Source organism: Poecilia formosa, unplaced genomic scaffold, assembly GCF_000485575.1.
Source record: "Poecilia formosa unplaced genomic scaffold, Poecilia_formosa-5.1.2 Scaffold357, whole genome shotgun sequence".
In the NCBI taxonomy this organism is placed as follows: Eukaryota; Metazoa; Chordata; class Actinopteri; order Cyprinodontiformes; family Poeciliidae; genus Poecilia; species Poecilia formosa.
The window spans coordinates 428,256-448,520 of NW_006800296.1; the positions used below are offsets into that span (position 1 = coordinate 428,256).

At 36.7% G+C, this 20,265-nt stretch overlaps 2 protein-coding genes across 3 annotated transcripts; both read left to right on the forward strand.

Annotated features, from left to right (window-relative positions):
• Positions 1 to 925: 925 nt before the first annotated feature.
• b3gat3 (beta-1,3-glucuronyltransferase 3 (glucuronosyltransferase I)) lies at positions 926 to 8,198 on the forward strand. Its single transcript, XM_007574599.2, has 8 exons — positions 926 to 1,104; positions 1,256 to 1,356; positions 1,795 to 1,978; positions 2,864 to 3,047; positions 4,068 to 4,229; positions 4,939 to 5,025; positions 6,185 to 6,388; positions 6,496 to 8,198. Exons 2-8 carry the CDS (start codon positions 1,263 to 1,265, stop codon positions 6,592 to 6,594), a joined length of 1,014 nt encoding a protein of 337 aa, XP_007574661.1. The 5' UTR covers positions 926 to 1,104; positions 1,256 to 1,262; the 3' UTR covers positions 6,595 to 8,198.
• A 4,994-nt stretch (positions 8,199 to 13,192) lies between these two features.
• On the forward strand, positions 13,193 to 20,035 carry LOC103153609 (uncharacterized). Of its 2 annotated transcripts, XM_016662056.1 has the most exons (4): positions 13,193 to 13,275; positions 13,805 to 13,912; positions 16,629 to 17,258; positions 19,309 to 20,035. In XM_016662056.1, exons 3-4 carry the CDS (start codon positions 16,668 to 16,670, stop codon positions 19,462 to 19,464), a joined length of 747 nt encoding a protein of 248 aa, XP_016517542.1. In that variant the 5' UTR covers positions 13,193 to 13,275; positions 13,805 to 13,912; positions 16,629 to 16,667; the 3' UTR covers positions 19,465 to 20,035. The 2 variants fall into 2 exon arrangements, with proteins under 2 accessions (XP_016517542.1, XP_007574662.1); XM_007574600.2 differs by lacking the exon at positions 13,193 to 13,275 and having other exon boundaries at positions 13,774 to 13,912.
• Positions 20,036 to 20,265: the final 230 nt, after the last annotated feature.

Here is a 20,265-nt window from a genome sequence, read left to right on the forward strand (position 1 = left end):
TTGTAAGGTAGGTGAGTTAGCTCAGCAGGTTAGAGCACCGTGCTGGTAATCCTGAGGTCATTGGTTCAAACCGTGTATGGGGCAATTCATGTCTAAGGTCTTTCAGACAATCAACACTTCTAAATAAATAAGGGTTCAAAAGTAAAATCAGTACTTCAAAAATAAATAAGGGTTCAAAAATAAAATCAATACTTCAAAATAAATAAGGGTTCAAAAATAAAATCAACACTTTACAATTAAAAATGGTTCAAAAATAAAATCAACAGTTCAAAATGTATAATGGTAACTGTTTCTGTCTGTTCAGTCCATAAACTAAGCCTGGGATACAAAAAATGAATTGAAGATGTCATTAGCAGAGACAAATGGTTCTACAGAACACCCAGGATTTTTAATAATGTAATTTTTTTTATTTCAAAATTGGAATATGGATTACATTTTAGAATTTACATAAGTTTTTATTTTTGAAAAAATAATCTAATTGTGAAATAATATGCATTATTTTTAATGCAATTTAAAGTTTTAATATTTTTTAAATTTTGGTTGATGTCCTCATTTTTTCTCATTTGAGGAATGATGCATGAACTATGAGGTGGATATTTTTCAGATTTTTAATTCTGGTAACCTATGAAAAAGTGGAAGAGCATAAAATAAATTACAGCATATAAGATGAATTGCATAAATATAAAGTTGCAATTTTTCATAGCTTTTGAAAAGTTATGAAAATCTAGTTTGAAACAATGAAATGCATAATGGCTGCTAGTTATATATAATTTACATAGTTTTCATTTTTACATGTTGGTTAATTAATTGTAAAAAGGTACAGTAAAAAATATTTTACTGTACCTGTTTTTTTTTTTTGTTTGTTTGTTTTTTTTAACTTATTTTTCAACTCTTTTTCCTGTGCGGAACTAAACATAGATGTTTCCAGGGGGACTCTTTATAGGGTTCCACTAACACCGGACGTTGTTGGTGCACTTCGCTGCAGAAATGTCCTGAACAGACACAATAATGAATGGAGGTTTTGATACTGTGAGCGACCTTTGCTTATATCTAGTCGAGATGACATGAAGCTTTAAGTTTGCCTGACCCCGTTTCCCGCCGCTGGTGAGTGATGCTAAATGTTAGCCTAGCCTTTTCTCCCACTGATTTGTCATTGTGCTATTTAAACCTCAGATGGTTAAATGTAAAGCTGCCGGGGGAAGAAATGGTTTCATTTCGTTTAAATTCATATTAGCTTGATCTGTTTCCTTCTCAGAGGTACCATGGCAGCGAGGATGAAGCTGAAGCTGAAGACTGTGTTTGTGCTATACTTCATGGTTTCCCTGATGGGTCTCATCTATGCATTGATGCAGCTCGGTAAGTAGGATAGCCAGAAAATATGGAGCTAAATTGGTGACATAAAGTTTGTTCAAACAAAAAAATAAATAAATTGAAGAAAAATTATTCGAAACTGAAAATAAAATAAGTTCACAACTTGTTTTCAGACACAATGTTTTTCTCTCAGTTTTAGATTTCATTTTATTTATTTATTTATTTTTTTGACATGGCGGAAGGGTCTCGGATGATTGAAAGCTCAACACAGCAGCTGGACAAAATATTCCCACGTTACTTTCAGAAACCAAAAGTATTGTGGGAAATGTCTTTAAAACAATCAATATTTTTTTTATGTCAAACAAAATGGCGGTTCTGGATATGCTGACATCAGTCCAAACTATAGAAACACAAGATTTTCCAAATATTAAGTCTTCAAAAACTAAAAATACTATTAATCGATCAAATCGATTTATTGCCCAGGCCAGCACTGCGACTGCGCAGAGCACGACCTGCCGAAAGACCGCGCCATATCCCGCCTGCAGGAGGAGCTCTACCGCCTCCAGGGCCAGATACGGCAGCTGGAGAAGGCGAAGCAACCAGAGAAGAAGCAGCCTCCTAAGTCCTCGCTTTCCACTATCTTTGTCATCACCCCAACATATGCCAGGTATTCCTCCTCCATTCTCCGGTCCCCTCGGTCGCTGTCACCATTGTTATACTTTACAAAATGTGGGAAGAAAGTTAAAGTGACACCTTCATAAAACTGTAACAGACTTGATGTTCTGTTTTGGGATGGGGACGGTTTTACGGTGTTGATTCCTCCTGATAAATTTGAACGTAATCTCTGCGCTGTGAGCACGCAGAGTTTTTGTCTGTCGGTTGCCGTGGCAACGGGTCTGTGTGTAGCGTAAAAACCGACAGAGAGCGAAGAAAAGCAAATTACAAGCGGTTTTAAGTTTTTTTGTTGTTGTTGTTTTTAGAACTATTTTTGGCGCTATTTTATTTTTTGGTGTGGCGGACAGCAGTCGCTGTAATTTCTAAAGGTTCAATAAAAGACAAAACTGGGCTTATTCTCTCGTTTGTTTGTTGAACATGGCAAAATTCGTAACAATCATCAAATAGGATGAAATATTTCATAAAGTATAGCAGCTATAGTTTGTTAAATTTCAACAGTGTCCCCTACAGCGGCAATTATGTAAAATTTAATTATTAACCAAAATAAGACAAATTTGCTTCATCATTGCATCTTGACAGAACTGACAGTAACCAAGCTATAGATTTATAGGAGAATACGTATCAAAACATAAGGAATTTTCTCTCCTTTAATTCCTTAATTTAAACCATATTTTATAGAAATCGGATAAGAAAGGCACTATGATCATTTTTACAATAGATTCCTGGTCATCCCTTATTGGAACAGTCTGGTTTTATGGACGTGACTCTGTGACTCGCAGTAATGGCGTCTGTAGGAGCGTCACTAGCTAAAGCGGCTGATAGGCGATGTCCGATCCAGAAAGGTTTATCAGTGGTCGTCTTGTCCTCCTCGTCGCAGGCTGGTGCAGAAGGCTGAGCTGACCCGTCTGTCCCAGACTTTCCTTCACGTCCCTCAGCTGCACTGGATCCTGGTGGAGGACTCGCCACGCAAGACGCCACTCGTCTCCAACTTCCTGATGAAGAGCGGCCTGACCTACACGCATCTGAACGTTCCCACCGCAAAGGAGCGCAAACTGCAGGAGGTGGGTGCATGTCCCATTTTAGCATACAATCGGTTTTATCATGATTACATTCTAGATGTCTAAAACGACATTTTGACCATCCCGAATGATAATTTAGGATATTTACATTCACATTCTGACTAGTAAGCAGCGGGCAAAGTACCCAAAATTTGTGCTCAAGTAGAAACAGCACTATTTCTACTTTTTACTCAAGTAGAAGCAAACGTAGCCATCCAAGAAATTAAAAAAGTAAGAGTAGCAAAGTATTTGGTAAGTTAACTCAGTTACTGAGTAACTGATCAAATTACCTGTCACTTAATATTTAAAAATTACATCATCAGAAAGACCAAAATATAAAACTAAGCGAAAATTATTACAATAAATCCCATAAGTAACAAAAAATAACAAAATCAGACCAATGACATTTTTTCCAAATCAGTTTCTTTCAATATAAAACTTATAAAACTTTAACAAAAACTGCAGGTGTGTGTCTAGTGAGCTTTTGGTTAAATGTAATTTTACTCAAGGAAGAGCAGAAATACTTCATAATAAAATTACTCAAGTAAAAGTAAAAAGTACAGCCCAGTAAAAATACTCCTAAAAGTAAATTTTAAAAAAGTTACTCCAGTAAATGTAATTGAGTAACTGGTTACTACCCAACTCTGCTGGTAAAAATAATTCAAGATATCTTGAATGCAATTCTGACTAGTCAAAAATTAAAATTTTATTTATCTTAAGAATTATGCACAAGTGTTTTCGCTGGGCGCCCAAGTCAAGTCAAAGTTTATTTATGTAGCACATTTACATAAACCTCAGCTGACCAAAGTGATTCATAACATCACAATGGACAAAAGACAAGAAATCAAAATAAGTTTGATTTTAAAAATTATCATAACAATAAAAACAATACAATTTGGCAGTAAAATACCAAAAATAATATGAATAAAAACCAAGACATACTTAACTAAGTCCCAGCTCTGAGTCAAAGCCGGCTTTTATGTCTTCAAACGTTTTACTCTGACTGTTCGCTGTTGACCTCAGGGTGACCCCAGCTGGCTGAAACCCCGCGGCGTCGAGCAGAGAAACGAAGGACTACGGTGGCTCAGAGAAGACAGAAAGACTGAGCCGGGGGACGACGGTCAGCAGGGCGTGGTTTACTTCGCCGATGACGACAACACCTACAGCCTGCAGCTGTTCGAAGAGGTTTGTGAATGTTTGATTTCCGCTCGAGATCCTGAACACACGCTTCCTAAAGGTGCTTAAAATCCTTGAAAGTGCTTGAAAATGTCCGAGGTTTTCAGAGTTTTGTAGTAAAGTGCAACCTAATGTTTGAATAACGTTTAAAAGTATTATTTACCGCCAAAACTAGATATTTTCATAACAAAAGTTACAAAGGAAATTCTTGCTAAATTTTGTGGCATTTAGTAAATAGTAATAATTTTAGTAATTTTGATTGGCCTAAAACAAAAAAGTTTAGTTTGTTTTAATTTCAGATAATGAGGGAAAAATTGTGCATCTTTTTATTGGATGTGTGAAAATACCCGATTTCAACTGTACTTTGCATTTAAGCATTTAATTTGAGCATGAAGGTGATTAACCTCAACACAATTTTAGATTGTTAATGAATATTTAGCTCATTGTGCCAAACATGACAAATATTTATCTGCTTAATTGAAATAATTATTGAAATATTTCAATAGTGGAAATATTATTTTGTACCTTAAAGTAATTGAAATTAGGGGACTTATTTTGTTATCTTAGTGTTTTCTTCTGTAGAGGGTGACTGAGACGTTCCAAAACATAACATTTTGTTATATTTATTACTATCACAAGATATTAGTAGTAACAGTAACAAATTATGTCATGAAAAGTGTTTGATTTTTTTTTCTGTGTAACCTGGTGTTTTTGTCAGATGAGGAGCACTCGGCGGGTTTCTGTTTGGCCCGTCGGGTTGGTTGGTGGGATGAAGTTTGAGAGCCCCGTGGTTGAAGGAGGGAAGGTGGGTGTGGGTTTTAATGTTTTTATCTTTATTTTTTATTTATTTATTAACTTTTATTTTTATTCTTATTATTGTTTTTATCTCTTTCTCTTTCTTACTGTTTATTCAATGTTACATGACTCTGTGTTTCTGTTTTTAACTAAGTAAAGCACTTTGAAATGCCTCGCTGCTGAAATGTGCTATCCAAATAAAATTTGATTGATTGTTTCTCTAAGATGCCTCCGTAAGTTTCTGGCTATAAATTTAGTTCAAGACTTCGACTGAGGAAAAAAAACAACATAAGCTTTTATTTGTGTTGTAATAAATCAGATTAATCCGACAACAGATTTCTACAAGATTGAATGCCATGGACAGAATAAGCAGAATAAAATGGATGTTTGGATAAAAAGGTAAATAAAATGTTTTTTTACCCCTCCAGCAACAGATTAATTTATTTCTGCACAGATTTTTAAATGCCTCTTCTAATAAAGGAAGATTTCACACAAAAGCCACCAGTTCATAACCCTCCACTCTTATTTGTGCCTCTTGTTGTTAAATTCTTATAAATAGAGGATTTTTAAGTCTGTAATTCCATCTGTGTCAATTTAGACAAAATAAAAGTTATGTAGAAAAATAAGTTAAATACATTGGAAAAGAGCAGGAAAACTTTAATAAAAGTCAGTCCACGGACCACAAATGGCCCTCTAACCACCTTTTGGACACCACTGATATAGATACAACTTTGCAAATGAATGTCAGAGTTCCATTATTTTAACCATCTGAGACAAAAACATAGAGAAACATTTTCAAAGTAGACGGTTTTGTACGAATACTTTGGACATTAAATCGTGTTTTCAGATTTTTGTTTTGGTTTGTTTTTCACAATGTTTTATATGACATTGTTAAATATGATATTTTACATTTTGAACAAGTGTTGCAAAAATTACACATGTCCACATTTTCTAGACATTGTAAAATCATTCGAAGATTGAACAGTGGTTCAATCTCTAAGACTGGGTAAGAACCTAAAAGAAAAACCAGCATTTATATTTTTATTTATCCGAAATAGATATGCTGAAGTATAACAACAGGATCTTAAAGGGTTAACAACAGATTAATGATTAGTATCATAAAGTGTTGAAGCCTAAACAGATCATCCGTTTCATACTTGATGCTTCAGGTGGTTCGCTTCCACACCGGCTGGCGGCCCAGTCGGCCGTTCCCGATGGACATGGCCGGCTTCGCCGTGTCCCTCCGACTGGTCCTGGCCAATCCGGACGCTTGCTTTGACGGAGAAGCACCAATGGGCTTCCTGGAAAGCAGCCTGCTTAAGGGTCTGGTGACAGTGGACGAGCTGGAGCCCAAAGCAGACAACTGCACTAAAGTACGACACGCTGCCGCTGCTGTTTCTGTCGCAGAGACTGAATAGAACTGCACTTTAAGTGCTCAGCATGTCGGCATGCTGTCTGATTGTTTGCGTTTCATTTTTAGGTGCTGGTGTGGCACACCCGGACAGAGAAGCCGAAGATGAAGAGGGAGGAGGCGCTGCAGGTGCAGGGACTGGGCTCAGATCCCGCTGTGGAGGTCTGAGCAACATGAACACCAACATTAAAAAGCATCTGCTCAAAAACAGGCTTTTAAGTTTACTTATCTCTGACTGTCTGGATTTGGTTCAGCTCATAAGTGAGTGTTACAGGTAACCGTTTTGGTGTTTATCGTGATTATCGTGCAGTTTGAACAGTTGCCTAAAGGTGGCGCCAAACAGCATTTTCAAAGCCTCGTTTTTTTTATCAAGGGCCAGAAGGGCCACAAATTAATGCGTGAATAAGACGTGAAATAAAGATGGATTTAGCTGATATTTTAAATAAGTTTGGAAATACATTAATTTATCATTATTAAACTGTTGAATAATGTATTAAACACTTAAATAAATGTGGAATTTATTTCTATTTATTGTGGGAAGCATCTAAAACTTTTTAATCTATAGTTTTAGAAGTTCTCCAGTTATTTTAGTATCCTGTACTAGTGAAGGATACTTCAGCATTCTAGTGGAACTTGATTATGTTTTTTAAAAAAGCAATTAATTGTGTTAAAATTACCAGGTTAAATGTAATTAATTAATTGAAACTAACATGTTAAATCCATGAGCATTAATATATAAATAGATCAATTTTGCATATTTTTAAAAAATATAAAACAATGTTTTGGTTTATTTTAATATAAATAAGTATACTGTTATATTTATATTGTCATTTAAATGTAACACATTTATAATATGCTGCAACATAGGGTTATGTATTTAATTTAATTTAGTTTTTTTTTTTTTAGCATAGTGGCACTTTTGTTCCTCCATACTTTCCACACTGTATTTTCAGATACAAATAGAGGTTTTCCATGTTAACTTTCTTTAGAATAAACCAGTAATTACTCCCGGCAGCAGCTGGATATATTTAGACTGTATGTGGTTTGACCTCAACCTCTCTGTAACTCCATTTTTATTCATTTAAGATTCAAGGACAAATATTCATGCATGGCTTTTGTTTTAGCATGATTAATGTCTATAACTCTTAGATATTTTATAAAGCATCAAACTGTGCACGAGTTCTGTTCTTAGTTAAATATTTCTGAGTCAAGTTAGATCATCAGCAGTAATTCTCCAGCAATAAGACACATTAACAACATAAACTAGCTATATATTTAGTAATAGCGCGAACAAACCAGCCTTGTCTCCATACTGGTGCAACTGTGACACAATCCTCTGAATGGTTTAACGCCCAGAGCCGCTCTTGAACTTACATCTTGCACCATGAAGATCCCTGAATGAGGGGAAAAACTGCTGACGCTCATAAACGTGTATATTCACAGCGCAATATGCAAACTAAAAATGCACAGTGTTGCATTTCCACTCTGCAGAACACTTGAATTTGACTGAAATGGGGAGGAATCCGTTTTTATTTTTATTTTAGCTGCATATCAAGGTTTTCTCCCACAACGTACTCTGCAGTCAAACAGACTGAAGGTCATTAAACTCCATTTCTGTAAAATCAGCCTGTGCCTGCGTAAGAAAATATAGTGCCTGTGAGAAAGTTTATCTGCTGGTGTTTGTGTATTTATTATTGTGATTATTGTTCTCTACATTGTACAGTGTGATGATGTCTGACCCAGGCCTTGTAAATAAACGTGTTTAATATGTCTGTGATGCGTTCAAGTGTCCGTTAATAACAGGCGGTGAGGGAGAACATGGTTGGTAACTATTTAAACAAAATAAATTAATAAAAAGCCTCACCGTCACATCCAGGCATTCGACAAGCTTAATGTTAGCAGAGAAACGATTTTTAAGTGTTTTTGATCATGTTGAAATGACCAAATGTGTCCCAGTTTCAACCATCTTTCCCAAACTGTCGCCCTCTAACAAAAAATAAATAAATACGGGTAGCATTTTCAAAACAGCATTGTAGATGGAAGAAAGGAGTGAATTTCAGCTAAAAAATTCTGAAATTTTGAGATTAATTGCTGAAATTTTATAGAAAAAAAATAGGAAATTTCTAAGATGAAAAAGTAAAAAATATTAGACTTTTGAAAATCAGAAAAAATTGCAAAATTTGACAATTTTGGACGTTTGGAGATAAAAAGTAAAAAAATTTCAATTTTTTTCTAGAAAATATCAAATTAATATCAAAATTTCTGACTTTTTCTAGCAAATCTTTTACTTTGCAAGCTCTTCTAGAAAATTTCCAAGCACAATCAAAACATTTCTGAGTTTAGAATCACCATAATTAAGAATCACCTTATATTTTAAGTATACATTTAATAGCAAGTGATGGTTTAAGCAGGGATTTTTTTTCCACTTGATTTTCAAACGTTGAAAACAGAGAAAGAGAGACAGACAGAGAAACACAAAACTAACGGACAAAGCAGAAGCCGAGTCCCTCTAAATGGGACGAACATAGTGAACAATAAGGACACCAGAACAGGGTTTTCCTAAAATATAAGTTTTCATGAAAACCAATACACCGCAATTCATATTTAGTGTGCAAAGGACAAATAAAATAATGTATTGCTATTTTGGTCTCAACCAGAGGAAAATGAAGATGTAGATCCATGAAGACAAACTATAAGCGTTCAGAAATGAAAGAGCAGCGGGTTGAACGGGAGGCGGTGTAAGCTACACAAACCATGCGCTAAAAAAAAACCTGATGGCTACAGACGCCGCAGCCCAACTGTACATAATATAGTTAGTCTGAAGGCGACATGCGCAGTAGAGTGGCTGCTGACGCAACATGACTTGTCAGGTGAGGTCAGAAGACTGGTTTGATAACTATGACGTGTGGACGGACATCATAGACAGGGTCTTTATTTGCTCGTTCTTTTTCTCTATCACCTCGATATTTTAGCAGCTCAAACCTGACAAATCTAGCAGTCATGTCCAGTAGAATGACTTCTCCGTCCGTAGGGAGCGTCACCGTCGAAGCCTTGGAGGCGGTGGTCGACCGCCTTTTCATCAACATGACCCCAGAGGAGTGGTTGGGACTGGGAGCTGGAAACCCACTACCCAGCACCACCTGCACTCTGGGGGAGATTTTTGGAGACATTTTGGAAATATTTACATCCAACGTCCTGGATAACCTACTCAAGCAAAAATCCACTCTTGAGACCTTGGAGGCAGCCGTGGGCAACAAAGTACCTGAAACCCTTGCTGAAATCATGGCGTCGACGGAGACTACCACACAGAGCACACAGACAATTTGAACCAGCTCATTGCAAAATATCTGTTGGATAGAATTTCTCATGGCTTGGACTCGGATGATCCTACAACAAAACATGTCGACCCAGCACCTTTTAAATCCATTATCAAGTATATGGTTGAGGAAACCATCTTCATCATAATGGACCTGATGGTTACATTGCTTGCATACAGTGAGGAATCTATGAAAGTAGCCGTCAACAACCCAGTTCAGTCTAAAGAGCTCGTAGACGGCAAAAAAGAGATGCAGACCAAAACAGCTGATGAGCCGAAATCGAAGCTCAAAGTTTGGACAGGGAAGATCAAGAGGTTTTTTACCAAATTTTCCTTCAAGCATTCTTCTGAGGTTGCTCCACTGAACCTGGACCTGGAAAAACTGACCTCAACCCTTTGAAAAAGTTTCAAAGTTTCAAAGTAAAAACCATCAATTTACTGATATACTGGCCAATAATTAACCCAACTCCCCTAAGTTTGTTTATTCCTGGTTGAAATCTGACACGGTCTGCTTTAGTTTTGCGTTGATATCCATTGCCGTTCGGTCATTTTGAATGTTGCCATGTTTGTCATGGCTGCATCAGTTTTCGTCTGAGCCTGTCAAGTGACACTATTCACTTTCAGGAGGACTTTTCTTAGTCACACCTCTCACCTGTCTGACTTTTATTACTTCAGTCTGCACCTGAACGATCATTCTGGCGTTCAGCAGTTTGATGAGCTGCAGATTTAATCATTCTCACCTGTTTCTGCCTCATGGCGGCTTCCTCCAGCGTCATCCATCATCGTCCTCTCCTGAGCTGACTGATGGCTGCTACGCCCTCTGAGTGGAGAAGTCTCCGCTGCGCGACCGTATATGGAGTGAGAAGAGACACACACACCGTTTGGGATGTGAGTAAGAGGAGCTGAGGTCGTAACTCTGTTAGATCCACAATGATTCACTCTCATTTTAATGTTTTCAAACTCAGTTTCAAGCTTTCAGGGTTTAACAGAACAACAGTTGATGATGTCGTCATCCCTTCGTGCTTCAGCATGCATGTCTGAGAAGCAAGCACTGAGTTCACACACAGCAAATCAACTCCCCATGACAGCGTAACAGGACCAATTTGCAAAATTGAAAAATTGCAACTTTTGGACATTTTTGGGAAAGTTTTTGACTTTTGACACTGAGATTTCCAAGTTTTTTTCTAGAATATTTATGAGATTAATCTCAAAATTTGTGAATTTCTTCTAGCAATTTTTGACATTTCAGACTCGGAAATTTAAACAAAAATTCTAGAAAATTTCTGACATTTGAAAATTTTATATTTTTTTTCTAGAAAACTTTTCAAACTCTGAAATTCCCAATATGTTTCTAAAAAATTCTGACATTAATTGAAATTTTCTGAATTTTTACCAGCAGATTTTTGACTTTCCAAACTCCTTATGTTCTGAGTTTGTAACTTAAAAAATATTAAACTGAGATTTTTCTGATATTTTTTCCCCTGGAAATTTTTTATTTTTTTTTTTTAAATTTTTTGACTTTTCAAACTAAAGAATGTCCAAGTTTTTGTTGCAAATTTCTCAAAATTTCTCCGTTTTTTTCGGCAGAAATGAACTCTTCCCTTTTTTCTCTATCTGCAGTATCTGCTACGCTGTCGTAGCGCCCGCTCCCCGTCCCTCCCAAACTCACTATTTACTCTCCAAACAGAAGCATAAAAGGACATTTCCATATCTTCTTCTTCCACAAACATTTACCTGGCTGTAAAGATTCCCATTTCATATCTGAGGAACGCTCTTGTTTGAAAGGAGAAACCCAACAAAAACTCCTGCAGTTGTTGCTGACCAAATGTATCATTGTTGCTGGGAATAAAACCTAAAAACATTTTATGGACCTACAAAATACAAAATATTTGATAAATAAATGATTTGTATTTGTGTTTAGTTACCACAGTAGTAACTAGAGTCCACCTATCAGACTGAAGACCGGCAGATATTTTCTACTAGAAAAGGGAAAATCAGTTGTGGAGTCAAATCTGATCGCAGAACAGATAATGGATAAAGAATACAACTTCTGGTTTGAAGAAACCATTTGAAAGGTAAGTGCATTCAGACATTATTACGTAATCAGAAAGGTTTCTTCATATCTTATCTTGTACTTTGCCGGTAGTCGGCGTAATGATAAGATAAAACAATAATTAGGTGCTTTGGCCATATTTGCTGCCAGTCCAGCTAAATAAGATTTGTTTATAACCACAAATGTTGCATGAACTTAAAAAAAAGAGAACTTAATATTTTTGATATTTACTTAAGGAAACGTGTTGTAATTTTTAAAGAATCACATTTTATTTATTTTATTTATTATTATTATTATTATTATTATTATTATTATTATTATTATTATTTTAGGTTTTAAAATAAGGAAAAACATAAAACTTTGCAGAAAAGACAATAGATATATTTCCTTCTGTGGGATGTTAAAACTTATGGGAAATGAAAATGAAGAAAAGAACATAATTTACAACATAATGACAAAAAATTGATTTAAAACAGTTTTACTGCTATTTTTAGTGTCATCCTGAAATTGGAAATCAGTTTATCAAATGAGAAAAATACTGCTTACCCCAGTTGTTATTAAATGCATATTTAAAACATCTTAAAAAGGCATATTAGAGTCATTGTAGATTTAAAAAAAAGTAGTAGTAAATCTCCACCAAAAGAAATCTCTTTTTCTAGGAAATAACTTGAAAATTTCTGATCTCCCATCCCAAAAAAGTCCAAAATTTTCAACTTTTCAATTTTCTGACTTCCAAAAGTCAAAAGCTGACAACTTTTCAAACTCACTTTTTTTCTTGTTTTTTGTTTTATTTATTTATTTTTTATTGAAAATTTGATATTAATCTAAAACTTTCTGAGTTTGAAGGCAGAAGTTGATATGCTAAAACACCATAGTTTCTTTGTCGCTAGTCATTTCTCATGAGCCACAGGTTGAAGACCCCGGATGTGAAACAAAATGGCTGACAATGAAACGAATCGTCAGAAACAAATATTTGCCAACCTGAATGAACTGAAGCAAAGTCATAAAGAAGAAATTTACTGTACAACAACAATATGAAACTAATTAAGCCATAAAGAGAACAACTTTCATTGGACTATTGGATTATGGGACTCCATTTTTTATGACTTCTGATTTATATCTGTGGGCAAGTCAGCATTTTAGAATAACAGCCAATAAATCATGTCTGTTGGGAACCTAAACAGTTCAGGCGACTAATTTCACAGTTAACTGGTTCAAATAGTTCAATTGTTCAGTGGCTTTAAAATCGCTTTAATGATAGTTTCCATTAACTGTGAAGACATCAAATGTTGTTTGATTAATGGATTTCATTGATTAATCAAATTTTTGTTTCTTGAAAATTAAATTTTTGGAAAATCTGGATTTTTTTCCCCCCATCCGCTCCAGTCCAGAGAGACATCAGGACGCCCAAGGCCGCCATCTTGTTTTTACAGCTTTTATCCATTTGGACTTTGGACTCAACTCTACAAAGATATTTGGAGTAAGTTAAGATTTTTTGTTTCGTTTTGTCTTGTTTTGTTTTAAACGACACTTGTAAACAATAGTCAAAATAATACAAGAACAAAGTGATAATGTTAGGAGAATAAAGTACTGATTTTATGAGAACTCATGTTAAGTTTTACTTCGGAAATATTTAATCTTTTAATGTATATGCATCAAATTATCAATATCAGTAGTTTGATGTAATGTGGGTTAAAGGTAACTGGTTGATCAACCTTTGAGACTTTTAATTTATCGCTGACAGCTGTTCAGGTTCAACATTATCACTTCTATTCACTGATAACAGGAAGCCTGCAAAAGGTGCAGAGATAAATCGCTGCATATTTTAAAGAGTTAAAGATCTTAAAGAGTTTAAACGTAAAACTTTATTCAGACACGATTAGTTTATGTTTTAGTTTTCAGTGCAGAACTTTAGTTTTTATCTCTAAGAGCGTAAAGAGAATGTGTGTCTGAATGGTATGGACACGGAGTCCCTGACAGGAACATTTTTTTTTCTGCTGCTGGTTCAGCTCACCTCATTAATGACGTCACGTTGGGGTGGAGCTTATGGTGCGTTTAAGGGAGCCGTCCTTAGTCATTCACACACACAGCAGGAAAAGGACTCAGGACAACAGCAGGTAAGACGTTTTTTACTTTTAAATTAATTCAATTCAGCTGTTATTAGTTAATAATTTTATATACAGAATGATTTCTTTCTGCTACCAGCAGTCATACTTATCATGAAAACCAATCTTAAAAAGATAAGAAGAATTTTTTAAAAAGATATAAATTACCATCTTTTACTCATAAAGTTTAGGATTTTTTTCTCCTTTAAGTTATAGAAAATTTAAAAACTCAAATGGTGACTAAAATAAAAGAACTAAGCTCCATTTCAATGTTCATTTTACAACTACCCAGTAAAAAAAAAAGCTGACTAATCTAAACCAGGAAATAATAATAATAAAGTCAAATTAGGTTAAAAAAAAAACCTTACATTTAGGTGTTTTGTTTAGTTTCAAAATGGGCTTCTTCTGAAGGAGGATAATGTACTATCTAAGTAATATCTATTTAAACACATTTTATGCTTTAAATGTGTTCTTTACAAATACCAACTTTTCCATTACTTGGTTTGTGTCGGGCAGAAGAACATCGGTGATGCTAGGTGTCGTTGCATGCAAAGTGGCTCTGCCTCTGATCCTCTGTGGTTGACGGTTCATCCGGTTTAATCCCAAAATATGAGCACAGAAGAAAACAAAACACATGGGGAAACATGTCTAGCATTCACTCCAACTGCTGATACCTTTAAGAAATTTAAGTTCTTCCAAATGAAAGAACATTTCCCCTTTTATTGACTTCAGTCAGTGACGCTGCTAACAACTCTTAGCAACATTAGCACATCTCTGTTTTATGTATTCAAACGTTAAAAGGTGACAAATATAGGACTATACATGTGTACCACTTGTGAAACGTGATAGGAACCATCACAAAGTAAGCTAACATTTGGTAAGTTTCTCTTCCAATGAGAAATTCAAAGGTCTCTCACTGACGTCGACCTCAAAATCCAATATGGCCGCCTTGCTTAAAACGTGACATTTGCACTAAAACATTTTTCTGCACTTCTGACAATCGTTAACTCTTTCACATATACTGTACAACCTGTTTTAGTGAACATGTAGTTACAAAATGCAGATTGTAGTTAGCTTGTAAGGCTAATAGTAGTTAGCATGTTCACAGATTAGTTCAGTTAGCTAATTCCACTGGATTTTAAGCTTGAAAACACAGTAAAACTGGGTTTATTTTACTATTCCTGGATTTAAGATCATAGATGTATTAGCACCATATATTTAGTAGCTTCACAAACTTTATCGATATATTTAGCTAGTACTGAAACCGACTCTTTTACAAAAGAGAACGAAAAGAACATAATCAAAATCTAGTGACAGTGTAATCTGAAACACTGTTTCCAGTGTTTGAGACTTTTGGTCGTTTTTACTTTTCTCAACAGTGGATTTCACCTGTGGGGCCGTCTCTTTTCTGAAGCACTCACAGACAGCCAGGTCATCTCATTGCAGTCCCTCCCAGCTGCATTCAAAGCATGAGACTGATTCACACTTTGATGAATCAAATGCTGCATGAGTTGCTCCTGTTTGAGGCTTCTATATGGACCATGATGCTAACACCTGAACCACACCCTAAAAATTAAAGTAACTTTGTCAGACAGACAGTTAACTTTAGTTTATTTTTACCCAATTAAAATACAGACCAAACCTGCTAAGACTTCATGGTATTTTGCTTTAGATAATATCATATCCTGACTATTAGTAACTTGTGAGTCATACTAAAAGTGTCCTGGCTTCAACATTGTCTTTCAGTTTGAAGTTAGTGATTTTGGTTGCTAGTTTGCTTACGGCAGGAGAGCTGGATATCAAAGTCGAACTGTCAGTGTTTGTATTTATCTGTAGAACAATGTGCCTTTGGTTTTGACATCTGGCTTACTGACAACCTTGATAACACTGGCATTGACCTTCTACAGTACATACAAGCCACAGCAGCTGATTTACACTGATAAACCTGCAGAGTTTTGCACAATCTGTACCAACGAAGCTGGAATTTGTACCAGAATTATCCATTAATAATCTTTCACAGTACTGACTTTTCAGTTTTACTTCTTTTTAGCGTCAGAACCTTTGAGAGTAACCTGAGCTGATTGAAGGTCAAGAAAATTTTAATTTAAAGGGGACCTAAAAACACTAAAAGTCCTTTAAAAAACACTCACCTGTTTTTTGGTGTCTGGAAAATGAGTTTATACAAAAACTTCCGAATATATTGTCACAAATCAGCAGGCACTATGCCGCTACCTAGCAACCGTAGTGTTGCCCGAGCTGGCAACCCAACCTGAGCTACAAAATGTTTGGTCATCTGGTTTTCTGTTGTATGCTCTGTACAATGGCTGGAAGAGACAAGTGTTTTTGTTTTTGACTTACCATCCTGAAACCACTTGCTGCATTCTTGTTTGTTGTGCAGGAGGCTCCACTTGTTCTTTTCAAAGATGTACAGTTGTATAATTGCGCCTAAATTTGCAGCCATTTTCACATTTTAGTGTAAATGTTGAGTTGGGGGGGAAATGGTTTTAGGGCCTCTGTGACAGCTCTTTCTGAAAGGAGCTCAAAATAGGCAGAAGTGACCAGATTAAAATCTCATTATCTAAGAATGATTTTGTGCAAAAAATGCAATGAGCATGTTCTATATATATCCTACTCTATTCAAGGAAGCATAATAGGTCACCTGTAAAGAATGCTGATGGATTATGTAACAGTGTTAATCTCTTAATCTGTCATGTCTTTTCTGTTTTAGGATAAGCAAAGAATTGTTTAAGAAGAAAGCAAAGACAAGATGACGATCGGCAGAAACTCGAGGAAAACCTCAACCCGAAGCTCCATCCGGGCCCCCAAATTCCTTGACAAATCCAGCGGCTTCTACGGCCGCCTTGATGAACCCGAGCCCGCCACAGACGACGGGTGTGAAATAAGCGGTGGTAACGTTGAGGCTGAGGTCAAAGACGGCAGTTCCTCCCCAACAATGGTACCCAACACATTGGCAGACGAAGACGTGGAGGCGTTTGGGGTAATTGAGGACGATGGAGAGACTCTCCTGCAAAGAAAGCCAAGCCGCCTCAGCAGCAGGTGGAGAAGAAGCACCAGGAGGAAGCAGAAGGACGAGAAGGCTGAAGAGGACCCAACCCAAAACGAGAAGTCCAGCCCAGAAGTTCAGGAAGACATGATGAAGGTAAAGACGGAGGAAGAAACGGTGAAGGAGCCTGGCCTTGTTCACTTCCAAGTCCGGGAGTTCGCGGATGACCGGGTTCTGATCCGAGACAACAAGAGAGTGAGAGAAGAAGAGGAGGAAGAGTCAGAGGAAGAGAGGAAGATGAAGAAGGAGCAAGAGGAAGGGATGAAAATGGTGAAGAGGAAGAATTATCGCAAGGTGAGACTTTGTTTCTGCCGGTTTAAGATGTCAGACAAATTCCACATTTATGCCGCTTGGTTAAACTTTAATCCTCTTAAAGGTTACATAACCGAGCATGTGGAACAAGAGGGCAAAGTTCTGGCTCATCGTTGGTTATTAATCACCAAGGAAACCCTTCATATCACCTTAATAATACATCCTCACCTGGGACAAAGTACAGCAGCCACTGGTGCATATCACCAACACAGTAATTGCAGTTTTTCCTTTACCTCACCCTTAATGGGTCATAAAAATGAAACCAGAGGACAGAGGTCAGCAGGCGGCACAAAACGTGTATTTTCACCATCCTCGCATGTCGTAGAGATTTTCTGCTCCGACTGAGACGCGCTCACTCCGAGGTGGCATTCCTGAGTCTCCTGTGTCTCGTTCTTTGATCAGTGGACTGAAACGAGAGCCTTCCTATCAAACCAACAGAGTGAAAACATTCCTCTGATGTTAATCTGCCACCATAATTCTCACAGTCAGACCCCCTGTATCACCAGATTAGGACTTTTTCAGCTTGAAAATGGCCAAATGTTTTTCCACTGACCTAAGCCCCAAGAATCACATCTGACTCTCTCTGGAAATCTTACAGACTAGATTTTGAAAGTACAAAACACAGTTTTTTCTAACAGTGGTTAGCTGCTCTCTGAGCATATCAATTAGCAAATCCAAGCGTTTTTCAAACTTGAAACTTTAGTCCGCTTTAATTGAACTCTTGTTGTTTGTCTAGAAAGTTTGTTTTGTTTGTGGAGGTCTGAATGCGCAATCGAACACTGATGCAGACCAAAAAATCAAACTCTAGTCCTTTTAAAAACCTATTTTAGTTAGGTTGAAGTGAACTAGCGTGGTTCGAATGTGTATGTGAACGCCAAGCGGACCATAGACCGCTCCAAAATCACAAAGTGGACTGCAGAGCAGGGCATTCTGGGCAAATACAACCAAAACAACCATGCTAGTTTCGCACTAGCAGGAGACAAAAGAGAATGCCTACAACCACAAAAATCTGATGTCACTCCATTTTTGTATACATTTTGTGAAGATTAAGTTGAGTTTAGTGACTTATTCAGAGTTTTTTGTGATGTTTCCTTCTTTGTTTGTTGGTCTTCAAAAGGTTTGTTTTGTTTGACATGGTGTTGTGTGAAAAGCAAACCGCACCAACTGAAAAGAAATAAATGTCGCAAGAGGGTGTAAAAATATCTACAAGCCCCTAAACTTGGTTCACTGTTGCCTACGTACTTCTGCATTAAATGATTTAATAAACATTGTTGTGTCTGGAGAAAACCTCTTTTTGGACAAATATCTTCTGAAGACCATTAGCTGCCACTTCTCCACTGGTTGAGAACTTTATACTTAAGCTTTAATGGTTTTTAATATTATTACTGGTTGTATCTCAGGCACAGACTCCTATTTTTTAAAATTATTCATTGGAACCCCCCCAAGCAGATCTTCTTCAGTTTTATTTAAGGTATCAAAGCCACATTTGATCTCCAGTGTCTAAATTATTTGGGTGCGAACTGGGTTATTCTACTCTGAACAAAGATTCTTTGAAACACTGTTTTAGCTTTTCCAGACCTTGGTAATAAATGGGAAGATCCATATTATTTGCTGTTGAACGTCCCAATTGGTGTCTTCTAGATAACTTGTTTCTTTCAAACCTTATAATACTTCTGATGATCCTTTTCACCATTAATGGTTCTATTGAAGCTCCTGCTGGTAAAAGTCCCTGAAATGTAAATATTCCCACTAGTATCAGACTTTATTTCCTAGTTATTTTCATTTCCCAGAATAGAGTAACAAAGCCGCCCCACATTTAGAAACAATAGGCAGCTTGTGCTCCTAACAGGGAAATTTCAGTTTCCAGCGAACTCTACAGGTGACCAGAACAAAATGGATTGAGAGGCATGAACAATCTCGCAGTAAAAAGCATAAAAGAAAACGTTAAAATGTAATCCAAAGTAACTAAAACATGACTAATCTGCATAATCTCCATGTTTTATTCAAGCATAATTATCTTCTTTTCCTTCAGGCGTTTGACCGGGCGCTTCGTCGCGGCTGGGAGGCCTTCATCACCAACCTCTACAGCGTCACGCTCACTCCTGTGACGGCCTCCTCGCCAACATCAACCTCGCCTTCGCTGAAGAAGAAGAACCTGCACTCCTCTGTGCTGGCTGAGTTTCAGTAGAGCTGCAGCAAAAAAACATGGACTTTCTAAAATCCAACATGATGAGATCAGGGCTGCAGCTCCAATCCTGACATTTACAGGACCTTAGATTAGGTTTCATAAGCAATAATTATTGATGTTTGTTACTGAGTCTTAATTGCTCAGTGCAGCCTTATCGCTTTGTTTCAGTTTGCAGACTGAAGGTATGTATTTTACCACCTGTGGACTTTGCATTGAAGTCTAACATTTGTGACTGAGCTGCTCCTTTTATTTTCTACTTTATTCTGAAGAGTGAAAAAATATATATTTTTTGTTATACATTTAACTCGCCGTCTGGAGCATGAAGTGATGATATTTTGCTTCCTTTGGGTTGGCATGATGAAACCGCTCACGTGTTGATGTGTAACTGCTAAAGGAACTGAAGATTTCATCAGCAGCGATGACTGATCGGTGGAGTTTTTGTTTTGGAAATATCCACATTTTCATTTATGACCAATCAGGGATCAGCTGACATTAAGGAGTATGAATACACACCCAAACCCACACATCCACTTTGCACATGTTTCTGACTCACATCCACACGCAACGCATCTGATTAACAGTATTTATAGAAAACCATTTAAACACCTACGTGCCAGCACAGAAAAACGTCAACTACAACTTTTTATCCTTATTTTGTTCTGATGAAGGTTGTAGAAACCTGAAGGGACAAACTACATCTTAGTGTAAAAGACAACAATTTGATCGACTGTGTATTTCTTGGTTGGTTTTTTTGCACAGGAAAACAGCAATGTTTATTTTATGTATTTATTTCCATATGAA